Below are 25,872 nucleotides of genomic sequence, written 5' to 3' on the forward strand. Positions count from 1 at the left end.
ATGCATGTAAAGAACTGGGACACAGTACTGAAAGTACCAAACTGACATCTTAATATGAATGTCTTTACAACCCTCACTGCTGGGTGAATTACATTAACACCTTAATATGAAAAATGAATAAATGGCACATTTACTGTTTTATAGATATATAAACCTAGGCACAGGTCATATGACCTATGAATAGTGACTGGGATATATCCAGATATATAATGCAGACAATATATTAAGCTGGATAAAATTAGGCAATTTTAAGTCCTTTCAGTAAAGAAATAATTTTAAATTTAATTAAATATGTATTTCTATTTTCTTTTTTAAAAATTCCCTCTTCTGCCTTCTGTCCACATCCATTTGATGTGCCTAGTTCACTCAAAACTAATAATTTAGTTAGTTAGTTTTTTTTTAAAGGGACAGCTGGAATGATGATAGTGAACTATTATGGAGCTGGCAGGAGACAGGCGTTATGAGTTTTATTCAGATGTGACTATGTATAAGAAGAAATCCCTTGTGAAAAGCCCTTTCAGACAGTCAGTGATAACTCTCTTTGCAAAATGAGCAGATGTCATGGAAATAGTTATATCAATTATGAACATAATCATATAACAAATGTCATATAGAAGCAGTTTATGGTGTTTTGATTCATCCTATTAATTCTGCATTGTATGAAAAATGTATTCCCACGTGTCAATTGAAAGCCCAGATGGTTTGGAACTTTTCAGGATGATCATAGCCTGTTACAACAGCTGAGATAAACTCAGGCATGTCTGCATAATCATTAGAGATACAATGAATGCTTGGAGGAAGCTATCTTCTGCAAGCAGTAATTAGCTAATGTTTTCAAATATGCTGCACAAACAGCAGCTCAGATTTTCAAACCAAAGTAAACAGCATATAGCGATGTAGCAGCTTTAGGTCTGATGTGCAAGAAATTCAAGATCTTATCCTCAGAGTAATGTTATATAACCTCTATGTTAGCTCACTTTTAGCAGAAGAATGAATTAGAATTAAAAGAAAGAAACCTAAGGTGTGACATGCACAGAAAAAAAATGCCAGTGTAAGATTTAAATAAGAATATATCTTGCAACATAAGAGCCCTGTGGCGCAGAGTGGTAAGCTAAAGTACTGCAGTCCAAGCTCTGCTCACAACCTGAGTTTGATCCCGGCAGAAGCTGGGTTCAGGTAGCCGGCTCAAGGTTGACTCAGCCTTCCATCCTTCCGAGGTCGGTAAAATGAGTACCTAGTTTCCTGGGGGTAAAGTGTAGATGACTGGGGAAGGCAATGGCAAACCACCCCATAAAAAGTCTGCCAAGAAAACGTCATGATGTGACGTCCCCCGCATGGGTCAGTAATGACTCAGTGCTTGCACTTACCTTTACCTATATCTTGCAACAGGGAACATTGCTGTTTTAGAGCGCTCATTTCCCCAGTTCCCTCTTCTTTCTTCGGTATCTTAATAGCACATAAGTTATTACAACAAAATGAAACTGATTTAAGGTACGAGAGGCGTTAGGAGACGATCAGTGCATTCCTAAGCAGGGTTACGCAAGTTGAAATCAATGGGCTTAGAATGGAGTAACTCTGCTTAGGATTTCACTGTAAATGATTCCTGTTCCAGACTCTATTGGCCACTCCAAAATCCCCCCCTCTATTCAACTCTTTGATCCTTCCATCCTGCATCTCTCTCTGTCTCTCTTTTCCTCCCCTGATACACTGTCTGTCTGTCTGTCTGTCCTTTCTCTTTCTCTCCCTCCTCTGCCTTGACATATGCATTATTGATGGCAAGGTTTCATGACCACAGTGCAATAATACATAATAAGATTAGCTAGAGTCTGCAATGTTTCATGGCTCCATCGATGGCCAAATTATTTTTTTTACCTGAATTCTCTCCAGAAATGCTGCTGTATGGTGGTGGGAAATCATTAGTTTGCAGATTATCACTAGGCTCTTCTTCATTCTGCAACTGAACAGAAACATTTTCTATTTAATATGGACAAGAACAAAATAATAAGACTACGATGCTAAAGTATGATACAAAAGAAATCAGGTTAAATTCACCAGCTGCTGTATAAAATAGAAGTAATTAATGAGGAAATAAAAGTTTGTTTTATTAAAACTGAACCAGAGTAATTAACAGTGTTAACACCTTTACAAATCCAACATGGTAACCACAAAGCAAAGCAGAAAAATCATCAATCTCCCTGTTGATCGCAACAAAACATATTCTCAATCAAGTTTTATAACTCTACAGGCAAGAAACATAACCATTAAAACATGACTAAAGGTGCATTCCTACAAAAATTGTTAGTGATGGTAAACTCCATATTAGTTTATCATTTTAAAATGATATGCTGTATTAATCAAGGTGATTTAACACATGGTTTAAATTGCCTCCCACCTCCCAAAAGGACTGTCAAATAAAGTTTTCCTTTCTGAAACTTGTATTTTCCCTAAAAAAGTATGCAGAGTAACTGGTTACTATATGAAAACAGTAATTTGCATCTAAATATTAGGGGTGTGCATCCTGAAAAGGTTCAGGTTTCCCGCTTCGGGTTTACCTGAAGGGGGGGGGAGTTCGGAAATACCATAATTCCAAAGCGGCAAGCCGCTTCGCAATTATGGTATTTACTCACTTCGGTATGCTTCATAAATATTCGGAGCATACTGAAGTGAAGGGGAGCAACTCCCCCACCCCCACCCCCCACCCCTCCGGGGCAACCCCTCCACCCCCACCCACTTACTTGGCCGGAGGGAGAGGGGAAGGGTGATCAGCAGGGCGGTGGCGGCAGCATGCACGGCAGCATGAGGCTGCGATGGCTTGGAGCCAGCCGGCTCCTCTGCCGCCGTGCCGCCTCCTGAGCCTGCAGGGTGGGAAAGGCTGGAGCCGCCTCTTCCAGGCCTTCCTGCCCCTCAAATGGCCGCAGTACCGCAGTGGCCATTTAAGGAGCAGATAGGGCTTTCTCCGCCACCTCCGCTGCCCCATGGGCGGCGGGGAGGGCCAGAGCCACTGCTGCTGCTGCCGCTGCAAAGGTAAGTGGGGGTGAGAGGGCTGGGGCGATGTTTAAAGGGCCCCGCCGCTGTTTGCAAGCAGCGGCAGGGCCCTTTAAACTCAACCCCGAAGCTTTATGACGTGTTACGAATGCTTTGGAAAGCTTTGATTCAGGATTTCCAAATCGGGGCCAGCATTCAGAAATCCCGAATCTTTACAGATCGAGTCCAATTCAGGCATTTTTTCCAAATCAGATTCCCAAACCACACATGCCTACTAAATATATTAGATGAAATTGCTGGGGGGACTCTCCAAAGTTGCCTTCAGTATATATAACCCCAGCTTTATTTCTCTTTTATGTGCCATCAAGTCACCTCTGACCTATGGCGACCCTATAAATGAAAAACCTCCAAAACATCCTATTATTAACAGACTTGCTCAGATCTTGCAAACTGGAGGATGTTGCTTCTTTTATTGAGTCAGGCCATCTTGTTTTAGGTCTTCCTCTTTTCCTACTGCCTTCTACTTTCCCTAGCAATTTCTCTTTTACATCTGTTCCAAATGTAGCAGTAAATGTTCAGAATTAAAGTCTGGGCTCAGTATTAGGCCAGATAAACTGAAGTTCAGTCCATACAAGATGGAGATACTGTGATAGGCAGTATAGCTCACCGTGAAAATAGTATTCAGCCTGTTTTGGGGGCTATACTCCAAAGAGAAAGACTTATTTTGGCTCTTTATTTATTCATACAAAAATAATAAGCTAAGGTTGCAATTCTATACACACTTACTTGAATGTCCCATTGAACAAAGCCGAATAATTCCAGATAAATATGGACAGAATCAGACTGTAAGTTTCAGAAATTTGTAGAAGCAAAGGATGGTAGTTGTCTGCCAAAACCGGGCTATTCCATAAGATAACAATCTTTAATGAGCCGAACTATCCAATTTGAAATGGTCTGTGTGGTGACCTTCAGACCTCCAAATGTGGCAGTAAATGTTCAGAAATTGTCTGGGCTCAGTATTAGGCCAGATTAAGACTTATAAACTGAAGTTCAGTCCATACAAGACTGGGCCCTTTAAATGGGTGCTTTCAGAAAGGAGCTGTCCTGTCCATGTAGAAGCACAAAGCACATTTAACATCAAGGGTGTGCAAAAGTCTCTCTGTGTCAGATGCAGGAGTAGGGGAAAATACTGGTTAGACAATGTCCTGATTTAAGTGAAAAGTGGAGATGACCCTCTGTAGAAAAGGGAGACTCCTACAGAGGACAATCTTATCTTTGAATATCTTAATAAAAAGAGGATCATGTCTCACATTGCAATTCACTCACCCTCCTAGACAAGGTTATAGCCATCTGGAAGGCTGTTTTAGATGTCAGAACCTTAAAGGAACAAGTAGCTAGGGGCTCAAAAGGTTTATGCATGAATGAAGCAAGAACCAAAGACATATTCCACTGTGGAATCAGCCTAGATGAGGTTTGCTAGACCTCTGAGGAAGGACTTGCATTGTGGTTGGGCAAAGAGAGATTTCCCGTTTATAACATGGTAGGCCAAAATAGCCGCTAGGCGGACCATAATGAAAGAATCAGCCAAACCTTGATCCTTAAGCTAGACCAAATAGTGCAAAACAGATGGTAATGAGGCTGAGAATGGTTTAAGTTGTTGCCTGAGGCCCCAAAAGAAAATCTTTTCCATTTGGCTAGGTTTCCTGGTGCATGGTTTCCTAGTTTCCAACAGGACCTTCTGGATTGGGGAGAAGAAATTCAGTCCAGGTGATATGAACCAGGCTGTCAGTTTCAGAGTGCTTAGGTTGCGGTGGAGGACCATGTTGTCCTGCAGCAGGTGGGGGGGGGGGTTTATGGGAAAATGATAGATTCTGCCCTGCGCCATTTAGAATAGAGTGGCAAACCAGGTTTGCCTCGGCCAGGGGGCTATTAAGATCACAGAAGAACCTTTCTTCATAATCTTGCTGAGAGTCAATGTCATAAGAGGAAGAGAGAGGAATGCATGCAGGAAGGATATCATGGGATCTGAAAAGCATCCCCGAGAGAGACCTTCCTCTTTCCTGCTCATGAACATTTCCTGTTGAGGTCTGTGGCAAACAGATCTGTGGTAGGATACTCCCAACATTGCAAAAATAGGATGAAGTCCATGAAGATGGACCATTTGTAGTTCTGGGATTTAGACAACTTAGTGCATCTGCCAGAACATTGTCCTTGCCCGTTATATGTATGGCAAAGAGAGTGACTCAATGCTGTACAGCCCATTCTTATATTAGTGAGGATTCCCAGGAGAGAGCTAGGGAAACTATGCCCCCCCACCCTTGTTCAAGTAAGGTACAGCAGTTGTATTGTCTGTGCATATCGGAACATTCTTGCCTTCCACTAGGCAAAAAAGAGCCTTCAGAGCATACTTTATTGCCTTGAGCTCAAGACTGATGTGCATGGACAATTCTTGAGGGCACTCTTTAGCTGGGCAGTCCCAGAACAAGCCCTCCATCCCAACAGAAATGCATCTGTGTAGATTGATATGTGTACTCGGAAGGAGCCGAAGCGGGTCCTTACTAAGAGGTTTTGTGGTTGTTCCACCACTTCAGGGACCTGTGAATGAACCTCAGGATAGAGAGCCTCTTCTACAGTTTCTGTCAGTGTGGATGGAACACTCTGACGAACCACTTTTGCAGGGAATGAAGCCTCAGCCTGGCAAACGGAACTCTCAGGGCCAGAGATGCCATAAAACCTAACAATCTTTGAATTTGTATTGCACTTTTGTGCCTGTATGAAAGGACCTTGTTCAGAGTGAGGAGAAATTTCCCTATCCTTTCTGGGGTAGGGATGGCAAGGGCTAGGGCATTCACTTTGCCCCCACAAATATCACCTTTTGCTTGGGAACCAGGGATCACTTCTCCACATTGACCCTCAGGCCCAGCTGGTGGAGGATGGTAAGGACCAGAGACGTGTCCTGGGACAGGGATTCTCTGGAGTGGCCCAACGGAAGCCAACTGTCAAGCTTTACTTTATTAAAGACAAGCTATAAAACTGATTTTAAGGCTCAGTAAGTATTATAGTTCACTAGTAATATGAATGTGATTCTTCTTTTAATGGACAAGGCACAGAGTATCCATTTCTATAATGCCAGCTATCTAAAATTCTACTAAGTGCTCATTAGCTGAACAAATGTTCTCATGGTAAGAAGAACAAATCACCAGTTGATGCCTTGACGCATCATCTGCATGCTTTCAACTTGTTTCTTTTTTTAAAAAGTTGACTACCAATTGCTGGAAAATATACTAGATTAATATGGAATAAAGTGCCAACCTATGGGTGAGATACCACAGATTATTTCTGCAGATGGAAGGGGGGTGATTTTCATTTACTTCCTCCCATGCTGTTCCCAGGGATACCCTGTAAGCCAGAAGAAGCAAGCCACTCTGCATCCTGCTGCATTTCAGTAATCAGTTGCTCCTAGCTAGATGCTATATTTATTTACTGAATTCAGTGAGATTCAGCAACCCACCTACAGATTCTTTACCAACAAGCTTAGTGGAAGCTGCTGCACATCTATAAACTGATTCTAAAAGGCCTGGAAAAAGTACCATCCTGTCTCGGTATTAAATGCTGTCAGTAAAGGACACATTTTTTCCTACCTTGTTCTGTTGAACTAAGCAGACTTATGTGTAGATTATAGTGTAAGCAGTCAGCCCAGCCTCCACCATTTTAACAGCAGTTTTTATATGGCTGCTTGTGATATTAACAGTGTACAGGCCTCTGGAGTTAAAATGGCTGCTGTTTGGCCACCAGAGGACCTCCAGCAGTTGCTAAGTCCTGTCTGGGAGAGCATGGCATGCATGGAACGCCACTCAGGAATGCGGAGTGATTAAGGAATTATTGGATTTACTGCCATCCTGGCACCACCGGTGCCCAGTGCAACAAAGGACTCGCAGAGTCACCCCCACTTAGCACATTCCTTTCTGTCCTTCAGTGATGAGATCTCCTGTCCATGATTGAGGAGCTAATCAAATGACATTCATAAGTATAGACAGTCATTCCTGGCACAATGTATCCCCTCCCTAAAAACAACCTAGCTCCAGTGTACCTCATCAGAAAACTGTCCTTTTTGTGCAGTGCTAGAACTAGTTTTGCATCTGCATTCACACACCCTGGCAGCTATCAATCAAAGTACTCAAGCTTTTTGTCTAACCCAGGAACTGACCATTGGAGTCTTTGTCCTAACTGCTAGGAGGACTCTCCTCCACCTCAGGGCACATTTTACCCATAAAGGTAGAGCTCTGGCCCCATTCAAATCGTGCAAGCTTTCTGGCTTCTCCCTTAGGGTCACTTCCCTAAGCCTCTTGCTCTCTTGGCCGAGGATGATGGCGTTCGAAGCTACTCTCTTCCTCCATGGACTGGACCCCTTCTCCAGGATAAGTAGATATATTTACTCCCTCTGTCTGTTCTCAATTTCTGGCTACATTTCCTAGGACCCTGTGTATGATACGCTCATGTTCCTTCCTGTACCTTCCCAAATCAACTGGCACAAAAGTCACTGGAAATTAAAATTTCCTGACCTATTTGTCTCTCCTGTTCTTCCCAATAAAAGCTTCCCCATTCTGAAAGATTATCTTCCATTTGGAAAGGTATTTCTTACTAGGTTTAATGCCCTATTCTTGTCACTCACAGGCATTCAGACAATGAAAGAATGTGGATTTTCATTTGCAACTGCATACTTACTTACCTAGAAGAACATTGCTGGCCTTCTTCTCATGTTCATCTGACAAGGTAAATTTCTATTACTAAATCATTGTGAAAAAACTGTTGAACAGTCCAACAGCAACAATACATAAGACTTTCCTCAAGACTGCAGATAGCACTCCCCAATCTCAACCTGCTGCTGTAGCAACAGAGGGAAATTCCATGGTCTCTAACAGGCACACAACATTGCACTAATATTTCACAACAAAGTAACATGTAATCCATACCTATCAAGGCAGATATACTACACTGATTATTATACTCCTTTATCAAGAATATATATGTGTGTGTGTGTGTGTGCGTGTGTGCGCGCGCGTGCGTGCGTGCGCACGCGCCCATTTACGGAATCCAATTCATGTCATACTTGTGGCTGAGATGGCTTGTGGGATGCTGCAAATAAGGGATATGATAGTGATATGATAGCAAGAGACATATATAACAAGGCAGAAGAGCAAAGGTCACCTGGATCCAGATCTCTCTCCAATGCTGAAAGTATGGAGGAAAGCTAATGATTTACACCACTAGTTCTATTACCAGAAGAGTTAGCCGTGTTAGTCTGTAGTAGCAAAATCAAAAAGAGTCCAGTAGCACCTTTAAGACTAACCAATTTTATTGTAGCATAAGCTTTCGAGAATCAGTTCTCTTCATCAGATGCATGGAGGGCAAAAAGAAACTGTCAGGTATAGAGGAGGAGAGGGGAGGGCGGAGTAGATGCAAACAGCTCCTTCTGATATGGAGATCAGTTTGCTTCTGTTAAGGAAATCAGTTACCTCTGATAATGAGATAACCATTCATAGTCCCTATTCAGTCCCAGCTTGACAGAGTCAAATTTACATATGAATTCCAATTCAGCAGCTTCCCCTTGGATTTTGTTTTTGAAAGGTTTCTGTTGAACTACAGTGACCTTTAAGTCTTTGATGGAATGTCCTGGTAGATTGAAGTGTTCTCCCACCATCAACTTTTAACACCTTCACAGGAAGCCTACAATAAACTTCTATATTGGAGGGGGGGACTACAATTCCCATGAGTACCAATTGTTAAAGGGACAGCACATAGTTCTGACTACACAGATACTGAGGCTTTCTAAGCTGTGGTTACAGTACACTCCCCGCCTGGGATCCTATGGATTCCACCCCAACATGCAAGCTAGTGGAGTATCCTAACGAGTCTAAGCATATACATCATGCGACACTATTCTCACAACATTGCTTATTAGATGTTTTGGCCTATTGATTGCATTGACTTAAAACTGTTTAATCCACCTTGAGTCTTGGTGAGATAGGTGAATTATAAATACTCTCCCCATTATGCAAGCCTCTTCTGACCAGGCTTATCTGTATCTTTGCAAAAATTACATTTCTCAACCAACTTCTTTAGTTTTTAAATTTCTTCAGTAGTTTTGAAATAGAATATACGTACAACACAATCTAGATAGGTTGCTATGTTATTTTAAATCATTCCCCATGATTACTTTTTTGTTTGCCGCATTCAGAAATAAATTCTTCTCATATGTACTGAAAACTTTTTATAGAGTCTCAGTATGTACAGGTCATAGGAGATGACCCCAAACAACTGGAATCTAATATTTCTGAAATCATCTACTAGATGCAGGATCAACATTTTTACTATATTTGTTTGTGGGTTATATTTTCCTTTTAGTAAAGAGATGGATCAAAGATAAACTACAGATACCTTAGCTCAGTAACGGTCATCAAGTTCTACCCTTAGGATGTAGATGGCAAGTCTTCTTTGACAATGAGAGTTTAACTGACTGCCATGTTAGGGACCAAGACTATGAATGGCTGATGATAAAGAGGCAATTCCTGTACTTTGGGCATGCAGCAAACTATTCATGTCACCTGTAGCTCAGGCCCAAGCTCAGTTGAAACATTTCAATAGCTATACTATCCCAAATCGTTCTCATGTGACCAGACATTCACAGAACTGGCACTCTGTTAGTTAACACTGAACGACATTATCTATTGTTTATAATACTGGATGCAGTCTGGCCCATCAGTGGCTTCTATGCCACTACTAACTCACTCAAACTAGCTCACTCCAGGTCCCCAAGATGTTTCTCAATACAGTGTGAGAATTTCTGCCTTCTCCAAAAATCAGATGCCTGGAAGAGAGCCAAAGTCTCCATCAAGTCCATACAACTGCCTTATGGATAAATCCTCAGAACATTACTCTCTATATGACAAAATCCAAGTTAAGAGAGCGCTGGACTAGGATCTGGGAGATTCCAGTGCGAATCCCTGCTCTGCTACACAAGTTTGCTGTGTGACTTTGGGCCAGTCACAAATCCTCAGATTAGCCTACCTCACAGTGTTGTCATGAAGATAAAATGGAGAAGAAAATGACAGATCCCCATTGAGAAGAAAGGCGATAAATGAACTAGTAAATGAAGATAAACTAAGCATACTACATCAAAAGCTACTTCAAGATAGTGTCTCTCTCTACACGAGACATCTTACACAGGGACACTCAAGTGAAAGACCTTACACTTGTTCTCCCTCTGCGAATACATATGCACTGCTAGGGAGACAGAGTACACCTGAATATAGGATCACCCAGAAAGAAAGTCACTTGAACATCCCTGTTATGACCTTTACTTTCCTTGGGTAGATGTTTCTTTTAATCTTTCCCTTACACCCTCTGGGTAGTTTGCTGCCACCAGGAATGTATTATTCCAAGATATTTTATTTAAATTTTCCCTTTTGGTAACGTTCCTAAGCGTCAGGCTCCTTCGTGGTTCTATGTGGCCCTGAGGATAGGAATGGAATATAGCAATGACAGCTACACTGGGATATAACAAAACAAAAATAAACTTTTATTTAGTCAAGAAGCGTATCGGTTTAATAAACGTAGTTCTCGGTTCTTAAAGTTACTTCATTTACTCTCATTCACACAGATCTCTTCTAAGGCTTTACACACAGTTAGCCTCTTTCTCTAACGCAATATTTCTCTCACAGAAACGCTTAAATTCCTCAGGCAGCACACAGCTAGCCTCTCTTTCCCTGACTGAGTGTCCTTTCACAAACATGCTCAGTTCAGGTTCCACACAGGTTATATTTCTCTCATAAACACTTCAACATATTCAGGCAGCACACAGCTAGCCTGCTTTCTTCTGACTGAAACTTTTCTCTCCGCACTCTCCGCATGTAAGATGTCTTGTGTAGAGACTCCTAGCCATTCCTCACTAGCCGACCGAAAAAGAAAAAGAAAAATTCCTTCCAAATTTCAAATTAACCCAATGTACCTTCATCATCACATTAAATTTTACCCACACAAAAAGTTGGGAGAAATCCTGTCCTGCACACCCCCAAACACACACAGGCCCCATTTTATCTCTTTTTTCCTGCGTACTTTGTTAAACTTTATGTACCCAAGTGTTTACATAACCAGAACTTAATGCACTGTATATATACACACATCAACTACGAAATAGGACTTGCACAACAAAAATTCAAAATTATGAGCAAGTCTGTGAGAACAAAGACACTACTGCTCAAACTCCTCAATAAAACACCACCTTCACTTCCAGAGCCCAGTACAGAGTCAGGAATTCCTGTTTCTTCAGGTTTTGCTAACTGCCGCTAGTACCAAAAAATAGAGTAAAGACAATATGCTACCAATCAATTTTAATAATACCAGCTTAGTGCTAAACACTAACTTCTATTCAATATGAAACCTGTAATCTGAGGCAAGCTAACAAATGTCAAATCACTATTAAATAAAAATAAAGAACAACTCAATCTGAAAAGGCTAAACCTGGAATATAACAGTGACGCTGAAGAAGTAACTGCACTGAACCAAAATGATTTATATACCGCCCTTCAGTGCCACACTCAGAGCTGTTTACAAAGTGTGTTATTATTATCCTCACAACAATCACCCGGAGGTGGGTGGGGCTGAGAGAGCTGTGACTAACCCAAGGTGACCCAGTTGGCTTCAAGTTCCCATTCTGCAGTCATTCAACTGGCTGCCTAGCAGTTACTGGGCTCAATTCACATACAAAGCTCTCCATGGCCTTGATCCACCATATCTATGGGACCGCCTCTCTATGTTCCAGCACAGCATTTTTTCTCATCTGAATAGGGCTTCTGCAGGTGTCAACTTGCACATGAGCAAAATTAACAGCTACCCGTATATGTGCATTCTCTCTGGTGGCTCCCACCATAAGGAATGGACTACCTGTAGAAGTCAGGAAAGCTCCCATTCTCCTGGCATTCTGCAAATGATGCAAAATCAATTATTTAAGAGGGCATTTTACTCAGATAGGAGGGCTATACTGTAAGGTAGTGGTCTCAAAGAGATGCATCAGTAATGAGATAGGGACCACAGATTTTACTACTATGTACTATCTGTTGCTTTAAGTATGATTCTACTGGGTAGTTGTTTAGTAAGTAGGAATTGCTAATGCTCTGTTGCAGCATTTCTTCAACTCTGTGTATTAGATTTCTGCTGGTTTAAAACCTTTGCAAATTTGCATTTATATACCCTATTGCATTGTTTATTGAAATGTCCTTGAAATTGACTGTAATAACTCATACTTTGTAAATAAATACAATTAAAGGGACAGAACATTTTTATCCATGCCTGTTAGCAACCCTAGATTACAGTCAATGCAAATGGTAGGCAATATGCAGCTACAAGGCTGTACTCACTATAACATCACTTTAAATGACTGAAAGTCCAGTCCCACTACCTGCAAAACAAACAGTGTGTTCCTGACCAAAGTTACACTCTAAGTAACTAACAAGGGAGGCACAGGTCACAGTGGTTTCCAGGTCTTTTTTTTTCCATCTATGACAGGCCAGGCAGTTAGTCCCTTATCTTTCGACCCGCAACTTAACTACAGTGATCCAGGCAATGGTCACCTCTAAACTAGATTACTGTAACTCACTCTATGCAGGGCTTTTCTTGGGTCTCGTCCAGAGATTGCAGCTGGTTCAAAATGCAGCTGTGCATGTTATTGTAAGAGTGCCAAGTGGGGCACATATAATACCTACACTGTGTCAGCTGCATTGGTTACCAGTGGCATACCACATCAGATTTAAGGTCTTGGTGTTAATCTATTAAATCCTAAACGGACTGGGACCAGCATATCTGCAGGACCGCCTCTCCCTATATACCCTCCCCCAGAGCATGCTCCGATCAGTAGGAAAACAACTATTGGTGGTCCTGGGCCCCAGGGAGATCCGCTTGGCCTCAATCACAGCCAGGGCCTTTTTGGTCCTGGCCCCAACCTGGTGGAACTCTCTGTCCACTGAAACTAGAGCCCGACAGGATTTGTTATCTTTCCGCTGGGCTTGTAAGACAGAGATGTTCCACCAGGCATATGGCTGAGGCTTGGCAAGGCCTCTGCTGAGGAGGAGGTGAATGATTGATTTTTAAATTCCCCCATCAGACCTGCCTACCACCCTGTTTTTACTGTTCAACTGTTGGTGAATATAGCCAAATAGTCACTGCTGACATCTTGGAAACTTTTAAAATTACTGTCATAAACTGAGCATGAATTATAATGTTTTAAATTAAATTTTTATGGATATTGTGAAATTATGATGTGATCCAACCTGAGCCCGCTTGTGGGAGGGTGGAATATAACTTTAATAAAATAAATAAGTACATTGAAATCATCAGATTTAAAAGAGTATAACTCTGCTTGGGATTACGCTAAGTGTCAAATTAATGGCTGGATTTTGGCTCCAAACAAAATGGAAATAAGAACAACATACATTTAACAGAACAGAATGACTTATAGTTAAGAGACTGTGGGGTTAATGTACTCAGAACTACTCAAGTGTGAAGTGAGAAACAATGCCATTCAGTGACGATGATCATATCTCTGAAATACCATGGAATCAAAATGTTATGTGCTATCATGAAAGTGCATGCCTATCAGCTGTGAGTTGACATCCATCACACACACATACTTTTTGTCACTATGGGTAATTTAAGATACAGACATTTTTATAGTACATATCCAAACAGCCCTAGTTTATGTAGAATTACACATGCAAAGCCTCCCAAACATGACTTCCAAGTAAAATTAATCCCTTCTCCAATAGCTGAACAATCTAACTTTGTTTGCAAAGCTCTATGGAATAAGAGTTTGAAACCTCTGAGTAAGCAAACCGTATGATTAATTATTATTTGTTCAACAGCAACAATATGCTCAAAAGATACTAACAAAAGGCCTGCCTCAGAACTAGTTTTTCTCCCCCAGCCAAGGAAAGAAACAGGAAAAAGGCAAACTAGAACATAAAACTAAAGTAATGCTATAAAAACAAAACCCATTAACCTTCCTTATTTAGAAACCTTTTCTTGCATATGAAGAGTTTGGTTTGCAAATCAAAGACTAAGAAATAATCTAGCAAATATAAAACAGATTAGAAAAAATCATCACAAATAACTACATCACAAAAGGAACTTCACTGCAGACAGCACTCAGTAATGACAATCAATTGAGAATTGTCCCTCTTATTCCTGCCCATGACTCCCAATGTAGTATTAGCACAAGCCTGAAATAGCTATTGCTTCGCCCTCATAAGAACTCTGCATTTACTCAAGCAAGGAGGAAGTTCCACACAATCCCCACGAGATGTGCCACAAATGTATTACTATCCAAAAATGTCCAATGTGGAATCTTCCAGAGCTGCATGACTTTGAAATCAACAGAGCATGTGCAGTGATGTTCAGCCTTGCCACGATGCTTTAGGTGGCTTCAGCAGGAGAAAAATTTGATAATCCTTATCAGAATTAAAAAGAGTCCTGCAGCACCTTGTGGCATGAGCTTTTGTGATCCAGACCCTACTTCATCATAAGCATTACGTGTTATGCTCAGCTGCACATTATATGGAGCCAAGATATTAATTACACTGTATTACTATACAGTGTATTGAGACGATCCAGTCAAAACAGTATATAATCCATCAATGCATCAATTTACATTTACAAACAAAATATTTTTTTTAAAGTAAAAGTTCCTCCCCATTGGTTGAAGACTGCTTCCAACGAATGAGGAATTGGTAGCTAGTGATGTCCTATAGTAAGCTCGTCACTCACAAGAATCTGCATAATATAACTCCAGTATGAAGTCGCTGGCCTAGAATTCATATTTAATACTATTGACCTTGGGGGTGGCCAGCTCACTACAAAAAGCAGTTGCCTCTCTTTAGAAGTTTATACACACTATACAATCTGCTTACCAATTCACACTAACTGGGAGTGGTCCACACACTCACCCCGATAGAATTTATTTCTCTGACTGGATCTGCTTTTCACAGGTGGTCTGCACAGTACTCTTCTGGTCAGTATTACTGTCCAGGAGAAAAGGCCTCAAGATTTTTGGAGGACCACTATTGTTCAGCAGCAACATTCACAACCTGGGGCAGCTTAGGAACTTCTCCTCAACCCGAAGGGGGAGAATGAGATAAGATGGCGGCAGCATGATTTATCTGCAAGAGGCTCCAGATAAGCAGTTTTAAATTACCTTTTTACTAGGATATTTTAAAATTTTTACCTACGCCACAGTTTTTTGGTCTTCTGTGCTTAGCTGTCTCTCTTTGATTTAACGAATTTGGTCTCTGGCTGGAGTGGGAGTGAAAGGGGAGTGAAGGTTTCTCAGATAAGCATAACGGATGGGAGCCAAAAAAACGCCGCCCCCTTTCTGAGGAGTCTGAGAAAACTGCTGGTAAACAACTGAAGATGGATTTGTTCTTGACAGAAAACTCAGAGTCTATTTTAAATACCTTTCCCAATTCGAACAGGTTTTCCGTTTTAGATACAGACCAAGAATATCTATGCAAACAAGAACTCTCCCGGCCAGACGAGGAAGAAACAGCTCTGCAGTTGTCTGCTGTGGAATTATCTCCAACAAGTGTTGAGCCTTCCTCAAGGAAGGAGGTTTTAGGCTCAAAAGATAAAGTAAATGTGTTGGAACTTTTAGCTAAGCAGACCTCATTAATTACTAAGACGGTTGCAAACTTCTTCAGTAAACTGGAGCAAATAAATGGAAAACTTGACTCTTTTAAAACAACATTAAATCGTCTCTCAAAGAAGCTGCTTATTAATTCCCCAAGGCATGATAGTAAGGAAATGCAAGTTAAGACCCAGAAGAAAGATACAGGTGATGCTAAAGCGCCCTGTATAATAGCAAGGAAGCTCTACTCTGAAGTCATGAAGAGCTCTCTCGCAGCACAAAAGTTTCAAAGGAAGCCTTTAATCCTTCAGGAATCCTTTTGCAAATCTTCTCGATGTCTTCAACCAAGGAAAGTGGCTATATTGATAGGAAATCAGAGAGCAAATTTTGGCAGATGGAGTAATAAAAGGGCAGTTAAACTCTCTCTTAGCCAGATCTTGAATTGCAAATGTACTGACCTCGATATTGAAGATCTCTATTGGCTGCCAAGCATGAGTTTTTTGAAAAGAATTGTCATCTCCTTTGGGTCAGATAAATTTCCCTCACTGCTCTTAAAAAGATGTGGTCATGTAGAAAAATTTTTGATCTACCCAATGAGAATGTTTGCTGACACAGAATATCATCCTCTATGCAGGAGAAACTCTAACCCTACACACTCTAGAAGCGAACCTCGGGTGGTCGACGAAGCTGGGGATAAGGAAAGAAACTCCTTAGTTCAGTCTAAAGGCACTCGTCACTGCCGTGGAACTTTAAGTCAATACATCTCAAGGCAGAGGCCGAAGCAAAACTTCAGAAATTGCTTTAAGACATCAAACCCAACTCACACTCAGTCTCCAGATCCACATGGTGACAATGGAGAAGTGGAACTGATAGTACTTGATTCATCATCGGAGCCACAGGTCGTGAACTCAACCACGTATGGTTCCATGCCAGATCTAGAATCTTCTCACAACTCCTCAATGGATGTGAGTTTGGAGCCAAAGGCCTCGGCCGATGCACTCATAGAGCTGACGGAGCATGAATCGGAAACACCTCAAGATGGTCAACCAGGAGAAGAGCAAGTAAAAGCATCAGAGCAAGTTTTGGTGTCATCCCCTAAATTTAGCAATAGAAATGATTATGACTGGGACTCACAAGTTCTTCTTCGTGCTCTTTCCTATCAGGAGTCTCAAGAGCAAAGTACCAACAAATCTCTGGCTCAGGAGTTGCTAGAGATAGGAGTACAAGAATGGGAGACCACCTGTGTGGAAGAGTGCCAGGGATCTCCCGAAAAGGAAACTGCTACCCTCCTTACTCCAGAGAAGTCATCAGAGAGGGCTGGCGAAGCGACATTGAGCGGGGATCATTTGGCATTATCAGAAACCAATCCAGTCTTGAGGTCAGATACACAGGCCTTGGCACAGGGGTCTAATAACATCATGTCCCCTGTTTCATATACCAACGTGGCCCCAGCATGACTGGCCTTAGACAGCCACTATCGGAAGTCATCCAAGGTTCTGGAAATGATCTCTTGGAACATAGCGGGTTGGTCTCAGTGGCTATCTAGATGCCCTAAGATCCTTTGTCATCATCGATCAGTAGATGTATTGGCTATTCAAGAAACCTGGACAGACTCATCCCTGGATTTGGATGGTTTTCTTTCATTCAGTATGAAGGCTGTTATGGGAAAGGGACGAGGGAGGATGAAGGGAAGCCTGGGCATTCTGATTTCAACAGCCCTAAAGGTTTCGTGTATGGAGTTGCAGCCCCTTGAACACCTCGCTATGGCAATAGCCCTCCATTGGGAGGGAAGTTGCCTGATTTTAATAAACAGCTATTTACCACCTTCAAATAAGAAAGTGGATATTGATAGAAATTGGGCTGCATTGGAGGAATATGTTTTATCGTTAGTTGAAGCTCACCCTATAGCAATGATCTTATTGTTGGGTGATCTAAATGCTCGTATGGGACCTGATGATCCCTCCTTAAATGCTAAATTTAAACTATCTTATAGAGATCAAGAGGAGGGGTCTGATAATTTACTGTTACCCAGATCTTTCAAAGATAGACGATCAAACTATGCAGGGTCTTGTTTGGCCAAATTAATATTTAAAACGAACCTACAAGTTCTAAATGGCTCTACTATAGATGATTACCCCGGTAGATTTACTTATATGTCTGGGGGTTCAGCCAGTATTCTAGACTATATGTTAGTATGTACGTCCCTTTTACCTAGGGTTAAGAGTTTTAAAATTTTACCCCATTTGGATGGTGACCATCTTCCTTTATGTCTGCATATATCGGCTTTCTCTCAGGAGTTATATCTTGACACCCACTATCCAATTCAGGTGACCGGTTTAGAACAACAGAGATGCCGTGTTAGGTGGTCAAGCTGTTTGGATAGTCAGTTAAAAGAAATTCTGGCAGCAGAGGATCTTCAAAGTTATGTAGTTGCTTTTACAAATCTAAGCTCAAATCTAAGCTCCACTTACCTTATATGCAGACCTTGTTAGGAAGTTTATACCCCTTTTGTTAAAGGAGCAAGACCAGAGTGGCAAAAAGCCCTTCAAGTCAAAACCATGGTTTGATAGAGATTGCTTGGAGGCAAAAAAGTTGCTTTCCCAAGCATACGTCAACTATGTTAGCCAATATGATGGGAAGGATTCAAATGCTTACCAAACTCTAATAGAAAAGAACTTATAAGTACTTAATCAATCTAAAAAAGAAGGAATATGTTAGGGATTCTTGGAAGGCTTTAATTCAAGCGGCCAAAGAAAAAAATTCAGCTTTATTTTGGAGTATGGTCTCAGGTCAAGGGTGGAATAAGACCTCCTTTACGGAATCATTCATCTCACCGGATAGTTGGGTCTCTTTTTTTCAAAATATGTATAATGATACACCCCCTTCCCTTCTCGCGTCCACAGTATTCAATGATTTACCTCTGTGGCCTGCGGTTTCGCCAAAAGAGGTGTCATCGCTTATTAGCCAGCTTAAAAGGGGCAAGGCGCCGGGTTTTGACAGTATTTCTCCTGAATTTTTGAAAGAAAATATTGATTGGTGGGCCCCTTTTTTAGCACACTTGTTTACGTATATTGATGCAATGGGAAGGATCCCAAATGATTGGGGAATGGCTGTGGTAGTTCCTTTTTATAAAAAAGGCAGTAGAAAAGACCCCACCAATTATAGGCCTATAAGTTTACTAAGTGTCATCAGCAAGCTTTATGCCAAACATCTCCTGGAAAAATTTACATCGTGGTTGGAGCAGGATGATATAATGGTCCAGGAACAAGCTGGGTTTAGGCAGGGTAGGTCTACGATGGACCATTGTCTCATACTCCAGCACCTCATTGAAAAATATTCTGGTAAGGGACCATCCTCCCTGTATGCAGCTTTTATTGATCTTAAAGCGGCCTTTGATTCCATCTCCAGATCTATTCTTTGGAACAAATTAGAAGCCTCTACTATAGACAGGAGGCTCTTAGCTCTTATACGTGTTCTTCATGAACAAACCTCATTGAGGGTGAGATGTACTGGTCAGGGACATTTAACAGATAAAATCCCCACTTTTAAAGGAGTTAGGCAGGGGTGTATGTTAGCCCCAGTTCTTTTTAACTTTTATCTCAATGACGTGGTGGACCATCTAAATGGGGCTGATCTCCACTCGCCTAAATTGGCACAGAGTCCCATTTCCATTCTCCTGTATGCGGATGATGCGGTCATTTTCTCTAGAACTCCTATTGGTTTAAGGAGAACACTCAAGAGATTTGCCAGTTATTGTAATAACTACAAACTGGACATTAATTATCAAAAGACGAAGGTGATGGCCTTCGGTAAGAGACCTCGAAGTAGAAATTGGAGTATAAATGGCCATATTCTTGAGCAGGTTACTCATTATCGTTATCTCGGAATGATTATCCAAGCTTCAGGATCCAAGGTCGCGCATAGTCATGCATCAGCATGTGTGGGAGATAGATCTGCTCAAAGTATACTGAAGTTCTTCCACACTTCAGGGGGATATTTTGTGCTGGCAGCCTTAAAATTGTTTAGGGCCAAATCACTAACTCAGATGTTATACGGGTCACTTCTTGGACCACCAACTTCTTGTTTTGCACCTTTAGAGTTAGTTCAATCGAAATTTTTGAGAGCGGTCCTTCAAGTTCCAAAGTGTGTTTCTAATGCAATGGTTTGCCTTGAGACTGGCATGCAGAAAGTTGAAGCAAAGATCACCCTGCATTCCATTTTCCTATGGATAAGGATAAATTTAAATCCTTGTGGTTTATTACCCCTAATCTTAACTGATGATTTTCAGTCCAAGTGGATGATTGCCACTAGACAGAAAATTAGGGCAATAGGATTTTCCCCTCAAGTGCTTCTCATGATGGGAAGCGATCAAGCAAGGCAAATGGTTAGGCAAAGGATTGATGATACTGAACGACAATCTGACTTACAAGGCACTCCTGCTTTTACAGCTCCTCCTAGTAACAGATATATTTCTGCACCTGCTTCTTATTTATCCATTCTGGAGGTAAATAATCTCAGGAGAGCGCTTACTTTGGCCAGATGTTCTGCCTTACCCTCTGCTGTTCTGGATGGCAGATTTAACAAGATTCCTTGGAATGAGAGGCTATGTCCTTGCATACTTGGGGAGGTTGAAACCCAGGAACATGTTTTCCTGAGATGCCCTTTCTATAAGGAAGCACGTATGAGATTTATTATTCCCTTTCTGGATGGTATCTCAGAACATTCGGATAAGAAAAAATTAGAGAAACTGCTGTCAAACCCAGATTTTACTGCATTACACCAGATAGCGAAATTTTGTGCTCTGGTCGTTAAAGCCCATTAGAGTGTAGGCCTCCATTTCAGTTGCTTGCTTAGAACTATGCTGACTTCCTGGTTTTTACAAATTTTGATAGATATTAGGAAATTATGTTTTTAAATTGTATATACTTGTATGCTTCATGTTTCAAATGGTTGTAAAATGTGCACTTAAATTTTACGGTTAACGTACTGGCTAAGTGCTGTAATAATAAAGAGAATAAAGAGAATTCACAACCTGATCTCTCTACTTGGGTGATGGCAGTGCTGACAATAGCCACTCCTGCAAATACTGGAGTTGGCCTGTCCTCCACTGTCCTTCGGCAAGCACGCCACCTTTCACTTCCTCCTAGTGGATAGCAAGAGAACAGGCAGTAGCCACTCCCGCATGCAACTAGCCACTATATAGTTCCAACTAATTATGGTTGGTAGCCAAACAAATGGTAGCAAGCAAACAAATTATGGTTGGTAGCAAGCAAATGAGAAGTGACTGGTTGTTCTTGTAGGTGGATGAATGAGAAGCAATGGTCAAGATGAGCTGCCATTCACTTTCCTGTCATCTCTCTGTGTCATGCCCATGCCTAGGAGCCTGATAGACAGCATCTTGTGGAGTATACACCAAACCTAGAATGTGGCTTGACTTTCTAATCTTTTTTGTAACAAAATCATCCTCCAAACCCTTCTTTCTTTGCATGTATCTATTGAACTCATGAAGCACTCTTGGAATGGCAGCAGCAGGGGGAAGAGAGGGTATCTCAGAAAAAGGAAAAACACCAAACACAGGAAGGGGGCAAGTGGAAGAAAGTGACCCACAGGAGCAGGAAAATCAGGAGACATTCAGAGCCTTTATTGCTAAGCAATCGGCTTCAGGACCTCCCCATAGATACTGACTCTGGACTACTGGAACAAGGACTACTGCCCCAGTCTACACAGAATTCAAAGGCAGCTTCTCAGGCCCCTGTAGATGACAGGGCATGTGCTTCTGCTTGCCAAAATACAAGGAGACATGTGGTGGTGATTGGGGACTCTGCTGAGAGGAATAGAGGCTAAAATGTGCATTCCAGACATCTCATCTCGAGAGGTATGTTGTCCACCATGTACATGCGTCCAGGATGTGACAGGAAGGGTACAAAAGCCTCATCAAGCCCACAGATTATTACCCCTTCATCCATGTGAACAATGATACTGTCCAGCACAGTCCAGAACTTATCAAGAGAGACTATAAGGCTCTGGGTAAAAAGGCGAAGTACCCGGGAGCACAGGTTGTAATTTCATTGATTCTTCCTGTTGGTGGCCATGGCTTAGGAAGAAAGAGAATAATATTGGAAATAAACAACTGGCCATGCAGATGATGTCATCAGGAAGGGTTGGGTTTCTTGGACCATGTTCTATACTTCCAAGGTAAAGTGCTTCTGTCAAGAGACAGTTTGCACCTCACAAGGGCAGAAAAAAATGTGTTTGGCAAGAGTCTCACAAACCTGGTAAGAAGGGCTTTAAATTAAATCCTGTGGGGGAGGGAGATAAAAACCCAAAAGCTAATACAATGCCAATTACTGGAGATAACAGCACTAATGATGAGCAGGCAGGGCACATATGCAGGGGCCCATTAATTTGCAGATAAGGAAAAAAACGAAGCACTCAGGACGCAAATCATGGATGCCGATGTCTCTACACTAATATGCATAATATGGGAAATAAACAGGAGGAACCTGAAATCTTCATACAGGAAGGGGACTATGACCTAATAGGCATTACTGAAACTTGGTGGGATGAGATTCACAATTTGAATATTAGGATTGATGGGCACAACTTTTTTAAATGTAATAAACCAATAAGGAAGGGGGAAGGAGTTGAAATATATGGCAAGGATGTATATACTTGTGAGGAAGTGCATTGATCTGAGCATGAAGGTTCAGTTGAGAGCCTCTGGCTACTAAAAATTCTACTAAAAATTCTACGCAGGTCTATTCAGTGGGGCTTATTCCCAGGAAAGTGTCCATAAGACTGTGAGTTACCTTGAACCATATTTATCTCCATCATTAATCTCGTTAAATATATTTCATACACGGGAACTAAAGTAACCCAAGTATTGAATTTTAACCAAATTGAACTAAGAATAGCTTTTTAAACAAGGGGTAACCCACCATAGTGCTCATTGTCTTTAATATGTACTCAAACATGGTTATAATAACTGTATCTAGGGAGGGTCTTAGTAGAGAGCCAGTTTGGTGTAGTGGTTAAGAGCGACAGGACTCAAATCTGGAGAACTGGGTTTGATTCCTCACTCCTCCGCTTGAAGCCAGCTGGGTGACCTTGGGTCAGTTCCACCTTCTCAGAGCTTTCTCAGTCCCACCCACCTCACAGGGTGATTATCATGAGGATAATAATAACACACTTTGTAAACCGCTCTGAATGGGTGTTTTGTCCTGAAGGGCAGTATATAAATTGAATGTGATGATGACAATGTACCACACATCTGTTCCTGGAAATTTAGGTAACTGACTTTGTGCCCATCATAGTATTCCCTATTTATTCCATACATAGAGCCAAACTAGTTGTTTTAACTTCCTAATTTAGAATTCTTCTTTCAAAGCTTATCAACAGTTCATCGCAAATGCTTCTAATTTGCAAAACTATCCTTTCAGATTTTCTCGAAGAAATTATTATTGAATTGGCAGGGTCTGAGTCCAGCAGCACCTTAAAGGCCAATAAGAGTTTCCAGGGTATAAGTTTTCAAGAAACCAAGTTCTCTTTGTCAGATATGAGTAAGATTGGGGATCTGTGTCTTTTTATCTCAATAAGAATGTGGGAGACGTATTGCAAAGAAGTAAGATATGATGTAGAGGTACTATGTGAAATGTAATTAGCTTGATTAGATCAGAGGGAATGCAGAAAATTAGTATCTAAAGCGAAAGAAGAATCCTATGTCCCCTGAATATATGCCATCAAGTGCCTATGCAAAAGCAAAAATAGACATAAATCTGACATTAAAAATCGCAACACTCAAAAACTAGTGGGAGAACATTTTAATCTTCTAGGCATACCATTGCCAACCTAAGAGTGGTAGTCCTCAAACAGAGAAACTGCAAAGGAAGATTACAACAGAAGACTGCTGAAATTGAGTTCATTCGCAAATTCAGAACAATGACCCCACCCCCAAGGCTGAATGGCTATACCACCTGTTCTGAGGACCTATCATTGGATTATTTATCTCAGGTTCCAAATAAGGGAAGGGAGTCAAAGAAGAAGGAATATGAAATTTTGTTAGATTAGCAGTTACTGATAAACACACACAATTACAGTAAATCTGTAATTCCATTTTGGATTACAGTGGGTACATTTAAGGGGGATGAGCTGCTCCTTCTAGGCACTTCAGTCCTAGAGATTCCTTGTGGGTAATATTTCTGTCTTGTAAACGTTCATTCAAAGATTCATTCAGAACATAAATAAAAAGTTGCTATTTATTTCCATTTCAATAGTATCTTCTTCACCCTTCCTAAGCATTTACCAAAAAAAGAATAAGTTAAGCCCTCCCCCCATAATGAAACTAGCTTCAAATCATTTTAAAAATTAATAGTAACAGAGAGATATAAAAGATAAAAATCCAAGTTTCTGAACTAGTTATATATTGAGATTTAAAGAAAAGTATTTAGCACAGAAAAATGTGAAGACACAGAAAATTTCCGTTTACAATTAAGACATACCTTCCACCCCTATGTCAGTGAACCACAGACGCACAAGGAACTTTATAAGCCATCCAGCTTAACACATTGTCATACCACAATTTCTAGAAGACTTCCTAACAATTACAGAAGTACATAAAATCTGACTGCATCTCTGAGTCTACAATCCTCTGCATACTTTCATTTTGTCCTTAGGCTCCCCAGGGATACCTCAGTCACTTTTTGTAACTGTAATAATCAGCATTTGGAGTTATGGTAAAATAAAAAAGTTCCTGAACTCATATATAAGGTTGCACCGATTTCCATCTATTGCCCCCTCAGGACTTGGGAGAGTCCCCCTAAAAGGTGCCGGTACTCAATACTAGTGTAAGTACCACCAGACTCATACATGCACACACAAGCCCTGGTAATAATTTATCATTTATCACAACTTCCTCTACTGTTTTCCATCACAGAGAACATCCCTTTCATTTCCAAACAACTGTTAAAGCCTAAAGATAATCAGACAAATGAAAATATAATGCATTACTTGCAGTAATAAGAACTCAGTAGTTACATGGGGATCCTCACATGAAAGGAAAATTCTCAAATGAAGTATTAAAACACGCTTCAAATAACATATTTTAAATTAGTCCCTCAGAAGACCAACTGAGAGATGTTCTAAGCATGCTGATCCAAAACATGCACAAGCAAAAGACCGGCAAGGACTTGTGGGGGTAATCTCATTTCTCCCTCCCCCACTCTTTCCTTCCTTGGAAGCCCCCATAGCCTCCCCGCTTTTCCTGCCTCCCTCTCACTCACCAACCAATCTACTTTTATCTCTACCCCATAATCAGCTTTCCTCCTATCCTACCTTTTGCACCCTCTACCCAGGAAAACTATTGCCCTCTTGTGAAATGCCGATCAATGGGCCAAGTTATACAGTGGGGAACCTGCAAAGATATGTATAGGGACCTAATTTCTCCCTGTATCACCCTTACCACACTATTTGTTCTTTCCTTCTTCCTGGCATCCCCCAGATCTTCACCTTTCCCTGCTTCCTTCTTCCTTTCTCCCCAACCAGTCTTTTATCTGCCCCTCCCTTCAGTTCACAATGGGAACCCAAATCAGCCTATTTTGTTCTTCACTTCTCCATTTTATTACCAGAATAACCCTGCGAGCAGGCCTGGACTAGGAGTGAAAAATCTTGGAAAAGGGTTCCGCCTTCAAAGGAAGAAAGGAAAAAGTGGTCAGCCTGACCCTGACCCCAAACAGGAGAAGGGGAGAAGAGAAAACCTGCTTAATTGGCTGAGTGCCTCTTTCCTCACCTTACATGGGGCTCAGCTGGGCTCCGTCAACCCCCCTCACCTCACTTGAGGTTTGGTTGGGTCAGGCTCAGCCATCTTCCTCACTTTCCTTGGGGATTGGCATTCCTGGAAACTGCTGCCTTCCTCTCCTCACACAGGGTTTGAGCTGCTTGCCTTGCACGGGATGTGAGCGGGCCAGGAGCCACCTAACCTCATACAGGGCTTGAGTGAGCTAAGTGCCACCACCTCCCTCACCTCATGCGAGTTCTAGCCAGGCACTGTCACCACCTCCCTTGCCTTGCAAGAGGTTTGGGCAGGTAAGGCACTGTTGCCTCCCCTATTTCTCATGCACTGGGCTCAATTGTTCTGTCACAGGGCTGACCCAGACCAAGTGGTGGTGGGAGGCCATCATCCCAGCCAGAGGCACTCTTAATGGCCAATCTGTCCCTGG

General features: G+C 41.5%; 1 protein-coding gene across 1 annotated transcript in view; it reads right to left on the reverse strand.

The window, feature by feature from the left end:
- Positions 1-25,872, reverse strand: part of NDFIP1 (Nedd4 family interacting protein 1) — a 58,527-nt gene that overhangs the window by 30,610 nt on the left and 2,045 nt on the right. Inside the window, exon 2 of the mRNA XM_054976483.1 lies at positions 1,873-1,957. Coding sequence (XP_054832458.1) covers positions 1,873-1,957 — 85 coding nt within the window. The remainder of the gene's footprint in view (positions 1-1,872; positions 1,958-25,872) is intronic.

The sequence above is a fragment of the Eublepharis macularius genome, chromosome 4 (genome assembly GCF_028583425.1).
Source record: "Eublepharis macularius isolate TG4126 chromosome 4, MPM_Emac_v1.0, whole genome shotgun sequence".
NCBI lineage: Eukaryota > Metazoa > Chordata > Lepidosauria > Squamata > Eublepharidae > Eublepharis > Eublepharis macularius.